This window comes from Peromyscus eremicus, chromosome 1 (assembly GCF_949786415.1).
Source record: "Peromyscus eremicus chromosome 1, PerEre_H2_v1, whole genome shotgun sequence".
Classification (NCBI taxonomy): Eukaryota; Metazoa; Chordata; class Mammalia; order Rodentia; family Cricetidae; genus Peromyscus; species Peromyscus eremicus.
The window spans coordinates 100,785,972-100,804,122 of NC_081416.1; the positions used below are offsets into that span (position 1 = coordinate 100,785,972).

Here is an 18,151-nt window from a genome sequence, read left to right on the forward strand (position 1 = left end):
CCACAGCACTGAGTGACTGTGGCCTGAACCCTCTAAAATCATCTCCCAAATAAGTGAACATCTCGTCACAGTGATAAAAGGGACTCTTCACACAGTGGAGAGAATGGGAAGCACTTTAACACTGCTCACAAGGCCTGTCCTTGGGGGCAGAGCATCCGGCAGGACACAGAGGATGAGCTAAGTGTCCCAGGAGGCTAGGAGCATTGTCCCAAGGATCATCTCTGTCTGGCATCCCCAGACACACACACACACACACACACACACACACACACACACACACACACACACACGTGCGCCTCTAACACATTACCACAGTACCCACTCCCATGCTATCCCTATAACTGACCACTCAGACTATCTGAGAAACAGACAGTGAGTACCTTAGTCCAAGGTCATTGGGTCGTCTAAACAGGGATATCTCCAATCTATCCTCAGGGTCCCCCACCCCCCATGCATACTCTTCTATCCATGATGGGCATCACCTCTGTGCCATGTCCTGCACTGACTGGAATCCTGGGACTCAACTAGAATAAATACAATGTCCCAGTGAAGGCATTTGCCTCTGCCAGCGGTACTTCCTCAATGGGGTTGGGGGGAGGGTGACTTGGAGCCAGGCCCTACAGGACAAGGAAGCATCTCTCACTAGGTGACCAAAGGACATGACAAGATAGCCAGAAGGAACAGTTCAGCTCTGTGGCCTTAAGGCAGTGAATTGCAAAGTCTGGTAGGAGAGGATTCCCAGAGCTGGTGGCACATGCCCCATCAACCGGTCCCGGGCCCTGGACTAGCACCAGGTCCCCGCCCCAGATGGGATGGTGAAGTACGGGGAAGACAGGACCAGTTCAGAAAGAGGGCAATGTCATAGACAGAGGGCTTCTTTCTTTTTTCTTTTTTCGAGACAGGGTTTCTCTGTGTAGCTTTATGCCTTTCCTGGAACTCGCTTTGGAGACCAGTCTGGCCTCAAACTCACAAAGATCTGCCTGCCTCTGCCTCCCGAGTGCTGGGATTAAAGGCATGTGCCACCACCTCCTGGTGACAGAGGGCTTCTTAATGAGGCACATGGCCAAACCTGGACAGTGACCTAGGAACTCACTGGGTCCTCAGGTCCAATGCGTATACTGAGGACCTGGCTCCCTCCTTCCCTAGCCCTTCCACAGCCTCTGCTGCTCCTTCTAGGATTATGTTCAACACTGGCCCACAGAGAACTCTCTGGAATCCACTGCCTGAAGCCACGCACAGGTGAACCCCGGATGAACCACAGGCCCAGTGCCTCAGAAAAGCCAGTTCTGAAGAAGATGCAAATGGTGGAGCATCAGAAGACCTACACACTGTCCCCAGGCAAGGCTGGAGAGGAAGAGTGGGTGGCCCTGTCCCAGGTCATAAAAGAAGGGGATTGAAGAGGAATGAAGCCAGAATCCGCAGCTTGCAGCCCTGCCCACGGCCCCTGCTTACAGTCACAGGGTCTTTTCTCTGATGAGCTAAAACCTGCTGCTATGCTCCGTCCTCGTGACTCTGGAACCACAAGGGTCCCTCTTAGCCCAGGGCAGTGCACAAGAACATAGCAACTTCTCTAGGACACCTCCTAAATCACACACCCCAGTTTCTTCACCTGGCCTTGGTCTCAGTTTACATCACTCTGGTTTGTTCATGACCATCTTTTAAAAAAAATAATGATGATAATTGAACCTCTCTGGCCTCAGTGCTTCCATTTGTAAACCAGGGTGATTCTGGACCTCCCTCATCCAATATGAAAAGAGGCTTGAGGCCAGTGTCTTTCTACAGAAGCAGCTGTTCTGAGCGTGGGCAATTCACTTCCACAGGGTCACTTAGCATTGTCCTATCTGTGGTGGTGGTGGTAGGGGTAGTTCTGGTACCTAATGGGCAGGGGCCAGGGATGATGGCAAATATCCTGCAGTGCACCAGGCAGATGCCACCAACAAAGAATAATCCAATCCAAGATGGCAACAGTTCCAAGGGCAAGACACCCTGAACTCAGTCAAGACCCTAGGAGCCAATCTCAGCTGTGACTCAGCCTCTCCAGCAGAGCCCCGCTTAAGTGAGGACAGCCCCTCTTTCCAAAATCCTGAGGAGAACTTCCCCAGGAGATAGCAGAGCCAGGGGCTAGAACGCAGACCCTTCGACTCACTAGCTCTGTGACCTGGACCAAGTCGCTGAGCCTCTCTGTTCCTCAGTCTGTCCAGAAAGCAGGAGATACTGCTGCTGCACACTAAGCCTTATATAACCTGTGGCAGCTGCTGTCTGTCCATCAGGGCCTCCTTCCGGCCTTCGAGCAGTCAAAGAGGACTCTCTCTCTTGACCAGGGAGGAGCTGCCCAGAAAGAAGCTTGCTTCCTGGAGCAGGAAGCCATGCCCACCCATTCTGGTACCAGGCCCTGGTGGAGGAGACGGGGCTCTCCCCTAGCCCACTGGCCAGCACTCACCCACAGGATCCACGAGGTCAATGTGGTCCACGAAGTCCCGCTTCCCCAGGTAGACAGTGAGCTGGAGAGGAGAGGCACAAGAAGATTAGTGGCTGTGGGCCAGCGCGACACAAGACGCTGATACCTACACACATTCCTAACCCTTCCTGGAACCACAGCAAGATGTGGCCCCTCAAACCTAATATTAATATACCTAATATTAATGTTAGTAGACTTTGGAAAAGTTTTTAAACAACTCTGCCTCCCAAACCCCTATGAAAGAGTTGTTTTTCTTCCCCTTTTACAGACAAACATACTGAGGCCGAGGGAAGTCTTCAAGCCAACCCCCCTGAGGAGTTGGAGGGAAAACAGATCAAAACAGGAAAGCAGGGCATCCTGAGCAGGGTTGGTGAGCAGGCAAGCAAGCCACGTGCTCGGTGCAGGTGCTGAGGCTGGCTCTGGGCTCTTCTACCCTGCACTAGGCCGGGAGCTACTCGCATGAGGACATGTCTTCTGGGGCACTGAGGAATCAGGGAGCTAGCTCCTACCCAATCACCAGCCAGCAAGGAGGAGCCCTGAGCCAGCTAGAGCTCCACTGGCTCAAAACTGAACTGAGAGCACCATCCTAGATGGCCCTGCTCCCCAGCCTCCCTGCAGTCCTGACCATTCTACTCCATCATATTCCTCAAGGGAGACCACTTTGACATTCCCTTTGACATTCTGCGGCCTCCAGCTGCTCCCATCACCTTAGCCACACCTAAAAGGCAAATCATTTTAGGTGTGGCTAAGCAAGCAGCCGGTTCAGACAGCTGTGCCTTCCTGAAAACTCTTTAACCATTTCTCCGTGCCTGGAGGGAAGGATGACAGATGGATTTCATTCTAAGTACCAAATCTAACTGAATGGTCTAGGAGGCCTGGGGCCCTGGATTGCCAAGGAATCCAAGATAGGGCGGATCCTGGCTCAGCAGGAAAGGTTAAAAGATGATTAGTGATGTCTGCTATGGACTCCAAATGGAGATAGAGATGTGCACAAGGCAACCCAGGTGTGTGAGCTGCTAAGCCCGCCCGCAAAACACCTGCCATGGGTCCTATGTCATCCTCAACTCTGCTCCTTCCGCTCGCTTAGAGACTCACTAGCCTGGATGTCCCACACTTCCTTGGATTTTATGCTCCACCCTTTAGTTCCCCCTTTTCACTTAGCTTTGCCTAGAATGGTGTCACCTCCAGAGGAAGCCATGGTTGAGACACACGTTCCAGGCAACGTCTTCCAGTCCCTGGGCATCCCAGGACCTCACACTTGGCATTTCGTGTAAGATGATCAATTTCTGCACTGTGAGCACCGCGCCTCTCTTATCTCAGTACTCTCCCGACCCCCAGCAGGCCCAGCCCTGCATAGATGTCAGTACAGCCTGTTTGCTGAACAGATAGTAAAACAGGATACAGTCTGCAGCCTGTGCAAGCAAGCAAGAAGCCCCGGCCCTGGGAGCCCCTGGAGGAAGATGGACGAGGTGACACCATGACCTCTCACACCAGGGGACTTGATGGCATCACAGTGGCCAGCTTGTCTCAGTTTCTCACACTCACACTGATGTCTCTTCAGGACAGTCCAGTCCATCTCTCCCCAGCTGGGGCTCCCTGAAGCCCACACAGAAAGTTTCTAGGGAGCCCCCCATACCTCCCACGCACCCTATTTGGATTGGGGGTTCCTGAGGACAGAGCTGTGTCAACCCCAGACAGCTAGCAGTGCCTGTCTCTCCCTGGAGATGCCGCTTCCTTTGCTAGTCCAGAGAGGCGCCCGGAGTGTGGGGACAGTGAGGAGCCAGCACACACCACAGACTCACCTTTCCATTGGGGCTTGCCTTCTTGAACACTCTGTGGAAAAAAAGAGAGGCGAAGCCAGGGTTAATGGATTCTGCCCGGCCAATCTCTTGCAGGTGACCCTGAAGCAGGGCCATAGGTGACGGCCTTGAGTGGCATCCGGGCACCAGCAAAGGCTCAGAGCAAGACAGCATCCATCCTTCTACCTCTCCTAGGATGATGCCAGGCGCCTGCAGCCCTCCTTCAGTCCTTTGGAGTGGACTGAGGGAGACTCTCAAGTTCACCCAGCTCATGTACAGGAAAACCCTCGAGTGCCCGCCCGCAAGGTCCCAGGGATCTGACCTCGCCTCCTCCCCTCCCTGCGCACCCCACCCCCCCACCCCACCCCACCACCCCCACCCCCCACCCCCGCCATCCCCTGCCACTCTCTCTTAGTCTCCAGGCTCACTGCTCTCCAGCCCCTCTGTTCCTTGCTGTTCCTTATGCACCAGGTGACTCCTCAAAGTTTCCCTACCCTACTCTCCTACCCGGGACAAGGGACACTCTTCCCAAATATCCACTTTCCCAATCCCGCTGCTGTCAAGCCGGGCCATCCCGTCCCCCAGTCCTCCTCTTGATTCCTTCTTCCTTTCTTCCTAGCAACCCCTGAAATGCCACATACTCTACTTCTTGCCCCCTCCCCCCACCCCCACCCCCCCACCCCCGTCTGCTCTGCTGGCACAGGTGCTCTACCACAATGGACTCTCTCCTGTCCACGGGTGCACCCCAAACACAAGGGCACACCTCACTATTGTTCCACAAATGTGTGTTAAATGACATCAGGCAGCACGAGCTCCATAAACACCAGTTGAAACAGATAAACAAATGAACTGTGTGGCTTCACTGAGAGACGGAGGCACAGGAAAGTGGGGGGAGATGCCTGTGCTCACAGCAGAGCACTGGGCGGAAGGTCGGATGGCAACGTAGTCCCTAGAGCTTGAAGAGTGCCACTGGCCTTCCATGGCAACCCTTTCCCCCTCCCAGAGCTGCGTCTGGGAGCCTGAGTCTCCCTCACCTACATACCATCCGCCGGTAGACAATTTCTCAGCCGCTGTTGGGGAGAAGCGGAAGAAAAGGAAAACTAGAGAGCCGGGGATGAGGAAAGGGATGGAAAGAAGGAGGGGAGGGGTGAAGAGACAGAGGTACATGTATGAAAACTAAAGATGAGCAAGAGACGGGAGGAAAAGAGAACCAGGGAAAGAAAGAGAAAGCCTGAAGCGGAGAGATGCGACAGACCCAGAAAGATGAATCCGCTCCACCACGCTCAGCGGGGTATGCCCCAATCCTTCCTGGAAGGCGATCGATCGGCAGGCATCCAGGCCAGTGACTGTGGGGTCTCCACAGCCTTGGCCCAGCCTCGCCTCCCTTCTGGGGCCCAGGGAATATTGACAGGTCTGAATGTTGCTTGCAAAGGAGAGTTTGGCCCAGCATTTCCCCAAGGCTCCCCTAGGGGCCCTAGGAGCCTCTGCTCCTCATTATTATTTATCAGTATTGGGAGCGTGAAGACGCCACAACCGGCCTGGGTGTGATCATTGTTAAAGTAAGGAAAAAATGCAGAGCACCCAGTCTGAACCGGCAACTCCGAGCTAGGAGCTCCATGTTCCTCCAGGAAGCCAGAGAAGCGACAATCCTGTAGCTTCCAAGCCTCACTCACCTCCTGCCCTTGGTAGCCCGGGCTCTGAGGGAAAGGAAAGATCTCACACCCAGACAGCATAAACAACCAAGGGAGGGAAAGGCTGCTGAAAAGGTCCAGGCACACCGAGGGCCAGGAGGAACAACATCCACCAAGCAGAAAAGGAGGGGAGGCGAAGGTCTGACGAGCCGCTAATTATTTCTCATAGTAGAATGTGTATTCTAACTCCCACTCCACAGAGAACTAACCGGAGGCTCCAGGCAGTGCATTAACTTGCCCAGGAGCAGAGCAAACAAGGGACCAGGTCAGGACCCAGCCCCGTTCTGGTGGGGCCTCCAGGGACTGGTGCCTTCATCCAACCCACTGTTTCCTACATCCATGTTTCAAAAAGGCAGGAAGAACAGACGAGCGGGGAGGGCAAGGGGAATAAAGGAAAGGTGACAGAGGTGAGGGGCAGACTGGGGGTGATGAGGGGCAGGAAGCACAGCCATGCATGGGGAATGTCCTGCTGCCACCTTAGTCAGCACCCGAGGCCACCTCCTTCAGGAAGCCCGGACTCTTGTGGCTTCCTCAAAACAACACGAGCAGCTGCCTCGTTCTCCGGCCGGTGTTTGTTATTTCCCCACTCACGCCTTTAAGTACTTTTCCCAGGACAGTGCTGATCCCGGACAATCCCATTTCAAAGACTCAGAAATTGAGGCTCGAAGAGGTCGCCCCCGAGGCTCAGCCAGTCCATCACACGGCCAAGCACCACCACTCAAAACTCCACCCACTTCTTGCCCCCCACACTATCGGCAAAGAGGCTCCACGGAGTATTTTCAGTCTCCACAACCCCACATGGGCAACCCCACACGGACCTCCCTGCCTATGGCGGGCACCAGTTTAACCTAAGCCCATGATCCCAGCCAGCCTTGCAGGGCTGAGCAGCTGCATCTGGTTCACCCCCAGGCTGCCTGTGCTCTACAACTGAGCCTCAGTCACAGCTGGGTTCCCCAAAGAGATAGACAAGCTCTGTCCTTCCTGGTTAAGGTTCAGGATAGCTCAAGAGAAAGAAGAGAAGGTCCTAATAAGGAGGCCGAAATCTCACGGGAAGGATGAGCAGGCAGGATGCGCTGGGGCTGGAGCTGGGAATGGGGACGCCATCGGAGCCTCAAGCCGGAGCTCCCTGTCTCCACCGCTCCTTCTGGGGCTGCAGGTCCTCCTGGCTGCGAGGCTGTCTGTGCGGCTGCTCCATTGTCTCTGTGGACCAGCGCGCTCCGCTTACTCAGGGATTTTTCTGTTCCTCCATCCTTTGGGCTCGCATGTGACTCACACTCCAACCCTGTTTCTACCCTGCCTCTCACTCAGCTTCCCGCTGCTAACTGACTGAATGGCCCAATTCCAAATTCCCAAGAGAGGAATCTGATTGGTCAGCTTTGATTAGGTATCCCACCCCTTGGCCCAATCACCTGTGTCCAGGACTTACCCTGTGGTCCATGAAGCATGAACAGAAGAGGCTCTAGAGATTAGTATGTCCAAACCAGAGGTTGTAATTCTCTGGTTGATTAGGAAGTCTACTTCAAATATTAGGGGATGAGGAGACGGCTCAGTGGACAAATCTCCTGCCTCACAAGCATGAGGACCTGAGTTTGGATCCCCAGTACCCACATAAGAGCTGGATATGGCAGTGTGCACCTGCAAGCCCAGCACTGGGGAGGCAAAGACAGGCAGTTCCTGGAGGGATTCTCTGGCCACACAGTCTGGCCTACATAAAGAGCTCTGGATTCAGAGAAGGCTCCATGTTTAGTGAGAGACCCTGTTTCAAAAACTAAGATGAAAAATGACAGGGAAGACACCCACAGCTGACCTCCAGCCCCCACATTCACACACTCACACGCATGTGCACAGACACATACAGTACACACATACACAGAGATCTCTTTTTGAGGCAGGGTCTTACTATGTAGTCCTGGCAGGCCTGGAATTCACAATACAGACAGGCAGGCCTTCAGACTCACAGTGATTCTCCTGCCTCTGCCTGCCAGGTGCTGGGATTAAAGGCATGCACTCCTATGCCTGACTATATTTGAGGATTGTTTGTTTGTTTTCAAGACAGGGTCTCACAATGTAGCTCTAGCTGTCCTGAAACTCATTGTGTAGACCAGACTAGCCTCAAACTCAGAGATCCTCCTGCCTCTAACTCCTGAATGTCACTATACTCAGCTTTACTTTTTGTTTTTTTAATGAAATGGAATGGACTATAATATAGAAACGTGCTACAGGCAGCAAAGATGTAATAGATACTCCTATAGGTACCACCAGGATTCTGACTCCCTGAGGCTGGATGTATGGGATACCAAGCATCTCCCTTCCTGTGGAGTTAGACACCACCCTGTGGCTTATTCTGATCAATGACATAGGAGTACATTGAAATGCCACATGCCACTTCCAGCCAGATGCTCAGAAGGGGGATGTCCATGGGTCCCCAAACCCCTCATACTCATTTTCTGTGGCTGCCATTACAAAGTCCCACACATTCAGTGGCTTCAAATAACACATTTATAGTTCTGTGCTTCAGAAGTTCAAGGTGGGCCTCCCTGGGCTAAAATCAAGGGGTCAGCAGCCCTTGGTTCCTTCTGGAGGTTCTAGGGACAAATCTGCGCCCTACTCTCTCTGGCTTCCAGAAGCCTCCTTCCTCCACCTTCAAGCCACTGAAACAAGGAAGACTTCTCACTCTACTGCGTCACTCAGATCTGCCCTCCCTTCCTTTTCAAGACAGTTGAGATGTCACGGGGCCCATCTGGGTGATCCAGAATGATCTCTCTATTTTAAGGTCATCAGATTAGCAGCCTGAACCCCATCTGCAGCCATCATTACCCATTGCCACACAGCACAACATTCGGAGGCTCCAAGGAGTAGGACCCCGACATCTTGGGGGCAAAGTATTGCTTCGCCTGCCACACTATCTTTCTTCTGTTGCTAAATTCAGCAGTGTGCTGGATTCTCTGCTACATGGCCATCCAGACAGAGAGGCTTGGGTCTTGTCAGATATATGATTTTAAAATTTGAAATCCTGAGCTGGGTGATGGTGGCTCAGGCCTTTCATCCCAGCACTCGGAGGCAGAGGCCATTGGATCTTTGTGAGTTGGAGGCCAGCCTGGTCTACAGAGCAAATTCCTGGACAGGCTCCAAAGCTACACTGAGAAATCCTATCTCGAAGGGGAAAAAAAAAAAGAAACAAAATTTGAAACCCTGAGGCATTTGTTACTGCAGCAGACCAGCTGGAACCTAACACAGGGAATGCCTATGGTAAACCGACCCTAAAATTCACAGGGGAACGCCAGGGAGCAGACTTGCCAAAATAATCTTGAAAAGAATAGACAAATTAGGAAGGCTTGGACTTCTCAATTTCCAAACTTACTGCAAAGATACAGTGATTAAGAGAGCTAAAGAGATGCCTCACTGGTTAAGAGCACATACTGCTCTTCCAGAAACTCTGAGTTTAATCCCCAGCACCCAGATCATGCAGCTCACAGCCACCTGTGACTCCAGTTCCAGGGGTATCTGACTCCTCAGGCCTCTCCAAGTACCTGCGCACATGTACACAGGCAAAAACATAATTAACAACAATAAATTATTTTAACAATAGAGTGATTAAGGTTGTATGGTACTGATGACATACAGATCAATAAAAGATAATTAACAGTACAGAAATAAACCAATATATTTGTGGCAATTTATATTTATTTATATTCAAATCATGGCGTCTTTTATGATTCTTAACAAGAGAGCTACGACAAGGTGGGGAAGAGAAAGAACAGCCTTTCTTTCTGTCCATCTGTCTTCCTTCCTTCCATCCTTCCTTCCTTCCTTTTTTCCTCTGTATAGGTGTGAACCACTGCACCTGCTAAAATAGTCTTTTCAACAAATAACAGAGGGACTAGATGTCTACATGCAAAGAAATGAGGTGAGGTCCCCTACCTCACACCATACCCAAAATTGGCTCAAAATGGACCAAAGATTCGAATGTAAAAGCTACTGCCACGAGACTATTAAAGAAACTATTAAGTACGTAAATCTTCATATCCCTGAATTTGGCAATAATTTTGTTTTGTTTTTCAAGACAGGGTTTCTCTGTGTAGTCTGAGTGGTCATGGAACTCACTTCATAGACCAGGCTGGCCTTGAACTCAGAGATCCACCTGACTCTGCCTCCCGAGTGCTGGGATTAAAGGGGTGTGCCAAATTATCACCCAGCAGGCAATAATTTCTTAAATCTGATACCAAAGTCACAAGCAGCTAAAAGAAGGAAAACTAAAATAAATATTTATGCTAAAGGAGTTACTATCAAGAAAGCAAAAGAGCTGAAGAGATGGATCTGTGGCTGGGATCACCTGCTGCTCTTTGCAAGGGACCTGAGTTAGGTTCCCAGCACCCACAGTTTGGCAGCTCACAGTCACACAGAATGTCAGTTCCATGGGATCTAGTACCCTCTTCTGACCTTCAGGAGTTCATGTGTGTGTAGATGTGCATGCACACACACACACACGCACCAATCAATCAGTGCTAATCCCTCACACCCAGTAAGATGACTGCAACAAAGAAGGACAATATATCTGAGGTGACAAGAACCTGGAGGAAGTGGAACCCCTGTGCATTGTTGGGAACATAGAGTGGCCAGCAGTGCAGCCTCTTTGGAAGACAGACAACTCCTCCAAAAGCTAAACTGAGTTCAGATGTGACCCATGTGGTCCACTCCTGGGTACAGACCCAGGAAAGTAAAAAACATCTTTAAAAGGTTTACCCCTGGATGTCCACAGTAGCATCCTTTAACATAGCCACAAAGAGGGAGAACTGCCTGGTTGATAATAAAGTGAGTGTATATTTTAAATGCGGCAGACAGCTACAGTGGAATATTATTCAGCCACAAAATGGGACAAAATACTGATCCATGCCACAACATAGATGAACCGTGAAGGCAGTGTGTGTGTGGTGGGGGAGAGGCCAGGGGTCGGTTTCCAGACACAAAGGTGAGGAAGGTGTCTGAAAGATGCAGAGTATCTGGGCATAGCTGAAGAGTATCCCCAGAACCTGGGCAAACCCCAGAAGGGCAAGCTGAGCTAGAGAAGGAGCCATTGTTTCTAGAGAGTCATGGTCATTTCTATGTACACCTGAGTCTTAACACAGCAGGTAGATAGCTGTGAGGGGCCTTGAGTGCCGAGCTGAGACACTTGGAACACATCCAGAAGGCAGTGGAGAGCTGCGGACATTGAGGGGGAGAGGGGGATGGTGGGCTGGAACCAAATTCTGGACACAGACACCCCCTTGAACTCATAGCTTCCCCCTGCATCTGCCCCTGCTCCCGCCCCCACCCCCAATCCCTCCCCGATGGCAGGATTGGCTCGGTTGGGTGAGGCAGGGACTATGCAAGGGGGCATTACTTCTCAGATGCGGCCGCCCTACATTCTGACCCACTTTCTTGGGTGTGAGAACAGCCATCAGGGAGCAGGGAGGCGTGAGGAGCAGGTGGCAGCGGCAGCAGAGACTCAGAGGGCCTTACGATATTCTCCCTGGGTGGAGTTGTTTGTGCTGGGCTTGTCTGCTCCTCTGCTGTGAGGAAGTAGCGGAATGGAAGGCCTCACGTGCTCAGCCCACCTGCTTCTCAGGTCAGCCCAGGAGGGGAGACAGGAAATGTCACCTCATCTCACAGACCTCCCCACTGTCGGGGGCCTGAGAGGTCACAGCACAGCCCTGGGGGAGGAACCAAAGCCTGGGGGAAGCAGCTACTTACACTGGAGCCAGAAAACTGGCTCCGACTTGTCACTGTGTCCCAGCCAGCCTAAAGTGAGTGCCCTGGGCTTCTGCCATCCTGCCTCCCGTTGTGGGCCTTCTCAAAACTTCACAAGGATGCCCTCGGGCCTGACACAGTCCCTGGGCACAGAGTAATGTCCAGGAGGCCTGAGGGCTGGGGGCCATGGATGGGACTCTGTCAGATTTACCTGTAATTATCCAGGCAGACAAGCCTCCAGTCTTTACTCACATAATCTCCTGGCCATGATCCGGACTGGAGAAGATTTACAGGGTAGGACAAGCATGGGGTACGTGGACTAGACTCTGTCCCCTGGACACAGGAGAGCACAGCCCATCTTCTGGGACTCTATGTCACTGGAGTTTTCTGTTCAGAAAACCAAGGACTAATGCAAATTTTACTAAGCTGCCTGGCATTTGAACACAATGGCACCCACAGAGGGCCTGAGCCTGCTTGGCTTTCCTGAGGGTTGTTAGGTAGAGGCAGAAAGGAAAGGTATCAAAAGAAAGGGTCCAGAAATTCAGGCAGGTAGACCACACCTGACTCCAGTTTTCCATCAGCTCTAAGGCTCCCTCCCCAGTACAGAGGGTACGGAGGACCATCCGCCCTGCACCTGGGAATAACAGGGAGACTTGAACCCTATTGTAGACTCCATAACGGGAGTGGGCATTGCTGGTAGTATACTTCCTACGGCTATCATCTTACTCTGGCCACACCAACACTCTTAGGTGAGAAAGTAACCATCCCAGCAGGAGAGAAGACTGTTAAAGAGAATCCTATGCCATCAGACTGTGAAAACAACAGGCTCCCTTTGGGGAACAGGCCCGGGTGCCTGTGAGCCTCCAGGACACCTACAGTGTAGATGGGGTGCAAAGGGCAGACACTCCACAAACAAATCAAGTCCTCACTCACAGGCACAGTGGGAGGATGGGAGGGAGTAGCCCCGTGTGCCCAGCCACATCAGAACCTTTCTCTCTTCCCAGGGTCGCCCTCAGCACCCACACCAGCCAGCAGGGACACCAGAGATGTTGTCTTTCTTTTCCTGTTGCCGTGATCAAATGTCCTGGCAGAGCCAACTTAAGGACAAAGAGTTGATTCTGTCTCACAGTTCAAAGGCATCGTCGGTAATGACAGGGAGGTCAAGGCTTCAGGCGCCTGAGGCAGCTGATCACATGGCAACCGCAATCAGGAAGCAGAGGGTCATGGATGACTGTGCTCAGCTCACTCTGCTTTGTATACAGCCCAGGGTAATTCACTCACAGTGCACAAGTCTTACTAAACATCATCAAGATGACCCCACACTGGTATGCCCAACTAATCTCACGATCCTAGATATCAAGTTGCTAGCTGAGTTAACTGTCGTAGATGAGAAAGGAGGCCAGGAACTGACTCCTCCCTCCAGGCTTATTTTCCACTACACACAGTTCGTGCTTGACAAATACTCTGAACGAGTGGCCAGTTGAACCAGTCACAGGCAAGCTCTGAGACCCAGAAACGGGACCTGGGCCATGCAGAAAATTAGGGTTGATGGCCTAGACGTCAGGAGGTGCCTAGCAGACGCTCAGCTCAGAGGGGCCAAGACCAACAGGGCACCACACACAAAAGAGCTGACCCCTTGTTTTTACACTGAGAAGTTCTTACTCTGCTTTTTAAATTTATTTGTTTATTTATTTGTTTATTTTTCAGGGGGTGAGACAGTGTCTCACTCTGGCTGTCCTGGAACTCACTCTGTATCTTAGGATAGCCTTGAACTCCTGTTCCTCCAGCCTCTGCCTCTGGGATACCTGGGTGACATATATATACACGCTCTTGCCTGGGGGAAGATTTTATTGGAAACACTGCTCATACTTTACTTTGATTTGCTTTGATTTTGCCAGTGTGAGTGTGCAAACGTTCAGAAAACAGAATAACACACTATAGTATATTAAACACAAAGACAAATTCAGAAGCGTCACTCCTTTCCTGTTCTAACAGTTCCGAAGATGTCACAGGGGATCCAGCAGGGAGACTCTTCTCTGCCTGGGGCAGCCACGCTGTGGCCAGTCAGGGAGCTCAGAGCCCTCTGCTGCCAGGGCCTCTACAGGGACAGCGTCCTACTGCCTAAGGGACAGCTCTTGTCCTGAGGAAGAAGTTGGACGTGGTGCCTGCAGTGAACTGGAGCTGGCTTCCCCAGATGCCTGGGAGCTGCCCAGCACCACAGTTCCGGGGATCTCTGAGCTTATTGTCACACACAGCCTTCGTGAGAGGTTCTAAGCTAGGAGTGAGTTTCAGCACAGGGGACATTTGGAACATGTGGTCATTTTTTGTTATAATTTGATTTCCAGCTGCTTGCCCTTTGCACAGGGCAGACCTGTCCAGCAAAGGTTCTCACTACTAGCCCCATTGGTCCCATGTCAAGAAATCTCAATCCACACTGAGTAAATGACCTTAGAAACAAGGAAGCCATACTCAGCCCCATCACTTCCATATCATCCTACCAGATTTCTTTTCTATTCTTGAGGTTAGTTATGTCTACTGTGTCCTGTGGAGTGGTGCCTCCTGTTCAGCCCTCTCAACCCTACACCCAAGGGCAATCACGCTGGCAGCATGAACTCCACAGTGGGAGAATCTGCTCTACAGGAAAGGTAAGGCTTGAAATCCCACACGCACACACCTTTGTTTTCTTCCAATGAGTCAGTGGTCCTCAGGGCAACATTGGGTGTAGCCCTAAGTGAAGTAGAATCCCCTCTACTCCAGCTCCGGTGCAGGGGAGTATCAAGGTACCAGCAGCGTGCAAGGACCAGATCATGGTCATGTGTACACACTCCACCACACATACACACTGAAACCATGCAAACAGCAGACGCTCTGACACATCCGCACAGGCACACCACACAACACACTAACCACACCATGCACACATTGCAGACTGCTACCACACATCTCCCTGGCACACACCACCCACACAGCACGTAAACACACATGTACTCCTACAGTAGTGCTCTACCCCGCAAGGAGTAACTGCAACCATGAGAAAACCAAGGAAAGGCACTCCTCCTGATGCCCCACCCATCTGAACACTGTCCCTGTCCTCATCCTTCATGGTCCACCCAGCCCCATTCTCCAACAGCAGCCTCCTAATGCAAAAGTCTCAACCTTCCCTTAGGAAGCATCAAGCTCAGATGTCCCCTTTCAGTGTCCCTGGAGGCTCTGGCCAGATGATTGGTCAGTGCTGCCTCAGGTCTGGCTCTGAGTAGCTCTAGTGCTGAATTTACCTCTGCCTTTCCTAGAGCCCACAACCATCAGCACCCTGCAGAATTCCATCACTTGGAGCGCCTTGGCTGCCACAGACACAGCTAATCCCAAAGCTTTCTCTCCAGCTAGACCATGTTACTAGTGCTCAGGCAAGCCTTAAGCAACTCCTCCCATAATGCTCTCCCACTGTGTGCTCTGCCCTTCCCAGCCCAGCCCAGCCCAGCCCTCCCCTGCCCATCTGAGCCATCACCCAGAGGATGTGCTCTGTGCACCTCTCAGGGACCAAGGGAAAAGTGATACAAAGCCACAGAGAGAGGAAAACAGCTGCTTCCTGGCCGGGCAGATGAGAAGTCTTACCCCATTTTGCAGACACAAGCCTCAAGACTCAGTGGTGCCACAGCGCAAGCCCCCGGAGGGAGCAGGGCAGAGGCAGGGTCCCTCGGTGAGACCCAGAGCTGGGGCTCTAGGCAGCCTCAGCCAAGCTAGCCCTGCAGACGGCTCTCCCCAGCCCCAAATGAGGGTCAGTTACAAAGAAAAGGAAAAGGCGTTCCTGTTACGCGTCCTGTTTCCTCTCCTCCTCTGGCCTTCTTGGGCCATAGAGAGCGGATGTCTCCGGGCTAGTAGAACTTGGCCTGTGCACAGTCAGCCAGTGGTGAGGGTCTCTCTGAGCCTCCCTCTGCCTCAGCAACACAGACTGCATGGAGATGGGTTTCTAGAGTGCCCTTCAAGTTTCTCTTCCTTGGCGATGGGAGCCTCTACGCGTTAATCCTTTGTGAGTTAAGTCACAGGCAGCACCTGACTCTACCACAAAGGCACCTCCTCCAGGAAGACTTCCCTATCATTTTCGCTTGCTGCAGGAATTCCTCTCCAGTCCCCTGTCTTCGCTCCTATACCTGACTGCCCAGATCGTTCTTCACCTGCTGTCTGTGGGAGCTGGACTCTCTAAAAGTCTGGCAATGGAGGGGATCCCAAAGTCAGAGCCCACCTGTTGAGCACAAGAACAAAATGTGCCTGCCTGTCATCTAGGAGTCCTTCCTGGGGGCAGAGGTCAGAACCCCAGACAGCATCTCCCTGAGGGGAGTGGCCATGACTCCTCTATCAGATTGGATGCTCCTAAAGGACAAAGGTCATGCCTCCATCCTCAGACAAGAGGACTACTGTGCTTGTAGTGGATAGAGAGTTCCAGGGACCAGGAGCTAAGTTTTCTCATCACACCACCTCCCCATCTCCAAATGATGCTGCACCCACTCCTGGCTACAGTGACATGAAGCATCAGGAAGAATGGACAGCGGGGGCCGTCCTAGGTCCCTCTTTGAAGGCAATACTGGCCTTCCCTGGGGGACACCCCTGCCCCTGATCTAAGTAGCCTTCATGTCCTCTTCCCTACCTCCACCAGCTCCAGGGGCAGCTATTAGCATCAGTCCACAGAGTGCTTGCAACACCTCTTAGGAACTCAGCCTCGTGTGTTCCAAGGACAAGAGGTGGAAGCAAAGGCTGAGGACCCCAGGCTAAAGGTAGAATCAGGGCAGGGTCTGAAATCAGACCCCAAGATCAAGGCCCAAGCTACCCAGAGCCAGCAGGCTGAATGTCAGCTGAACAGGTGTTCAGCAAAGTGGCTGAACTCTGGTAATGATCTGCATCTCTTCTTACTCAGAAATTATTGCAAAACAGATGCTTCAGTGTTTACTACAAGCCAGGCACTATTCTAAATACTACATTAACTCATTTAACAATCAACTGTTACGCCCTTTCAACACACACTGCATGATACACTCTTATTGTCTCCAACTGGAAACTCGCACACTTGATAAACAGTCACCCCAAGTAACAGTGTAGGAAATGAACAATGTAAGCAGTTCAAAGCAGGTTAAGAAGTCAAAAGGAAGCTGGGTGGTGGTGAGACGCACCTTTAATCCCAGCACTCAGGAGGTGGGTGGATCTCTGAGTTCGAGGCCAGCCTGGTCTACAGAGTGAGTTCCAGGACAGCCAGGGCTACACAGAGAAACCCTGTCTTGAAAAACAAAATACACAACAAGTCAAAAGGAGGGTCTGGGAGATGGCTCAGAGGGCAAAGATGCTTGTGGCCAGACCTAAAACACACAGGGTAGAAAGAAAACACTGACTCCTCCCACTTACCCTCTGACCTACACACATACACACACACACACACACACACACACACACACACACACACACACACGTAAATGTGAGAGTTGAAAAGTGCTAGAGTTCCGTGGCAGAGCACTTACCTAGCACATGTATTCCTGTATTTAATGAGGCAATTCCACGTAATTTATCCAGTAATCAAGAGAGATTTATTTCTGGGATAACTTACAGCCAATAGGGATTGGTTACAGGATCCAGGAGAGATGAGGTACCATCCAGCAGAGAACTCAGGCTTGGTCTCCCATCCAGATTCCAGGACCACGAGGTATCCAGAAGAGACCAAGCATGTATGCACCTGGAGTCGTAAGGGGCTCCCTCTTGGCCATGCCCCAGGGGCAGGTCATTAACATGTGTGACAGTACCTGCTGTCACTCTAGGGGCAGTGTTTCAAGGTCAAAGATAAAACAGCTACTCACTACACACATGGATCCCCAGTATCACCAGTTCAGAAAACTAAAACCTAATAACAGTGCTTCTAAATATTGAAAGAAATAGATACTTCTGAAAGACACAGTTCATTCTGTTTCTGTTACAAACCACACACTTCATAACTGGACACAGGATGGTACAGTTCAGGATGTGAGAGGGTCTCCAAAAGAGTAGCACACACTGTTTCTCAGACATCTTAAACCACAGTTAATTTCTTTTTTTTTTTTTTCTTTTTCTTTTTTTCAAGACAGGGTTTCTCTGTGTAGCTTTGCGCCTTTCCTGGAACTCACTTGGTAGCCCAAGCTGGCCTCGAACTCACAGAGATCCGCCTGGCTCTGCCTCCCAAGTGCTGGGATTAAAGGCGTGCGCCACCACCGCCCGGCCAACCACAGTTAATTTCTTTTCAAACATTTCTTTTTGGTCTATGGTCTCAGTAGCCCAGGCTGGCCTCAAACTCATTATGTAGCCAAGGGTAGCCTGAACTCATCTGTCTGCCTCTGTCTGTGAAGTGTTGGGCTTATAGGTGTGGGTCACCGCATCCAGTTTATGTGATGCTGAGGACTGAACCCAGAGCTTTGCACATACTTGGCAAGCATTCTACCAACTGAGCTACATCCCACCTTATT

At 51.5% G+C, this 18,151-nt stretch overlaps 1 protein-coding gene across 1 annotated transcript in view; it reads right to left on the reverse strand.

Moving 5' to 3' along the window:
* The window catches only part of Arrb1 (arrestin beta 1), a 71,149-nt gene that overhangs the window by 20,813 nt on the left and 32,185 nt on the right, over window positions 1–18,151 (reverse strand). Inside the window, exons 2-3 of the mRNA XM_059270666.1 lie at window positions 4,261–4,291; window positions 2,441–2,501 (exon numbers count right to left, since the gene is read on the reverse strand). Coding sequence (XP_059126649.1) covers window positions 2,441–2,501; window positions 4,261–4,291 — 92 coding nt within the window. The remainder of the gene's footprint in view (window positions 1–2,440; window positions 2,502–4,260; window positions 4,292–18,151) is intronic.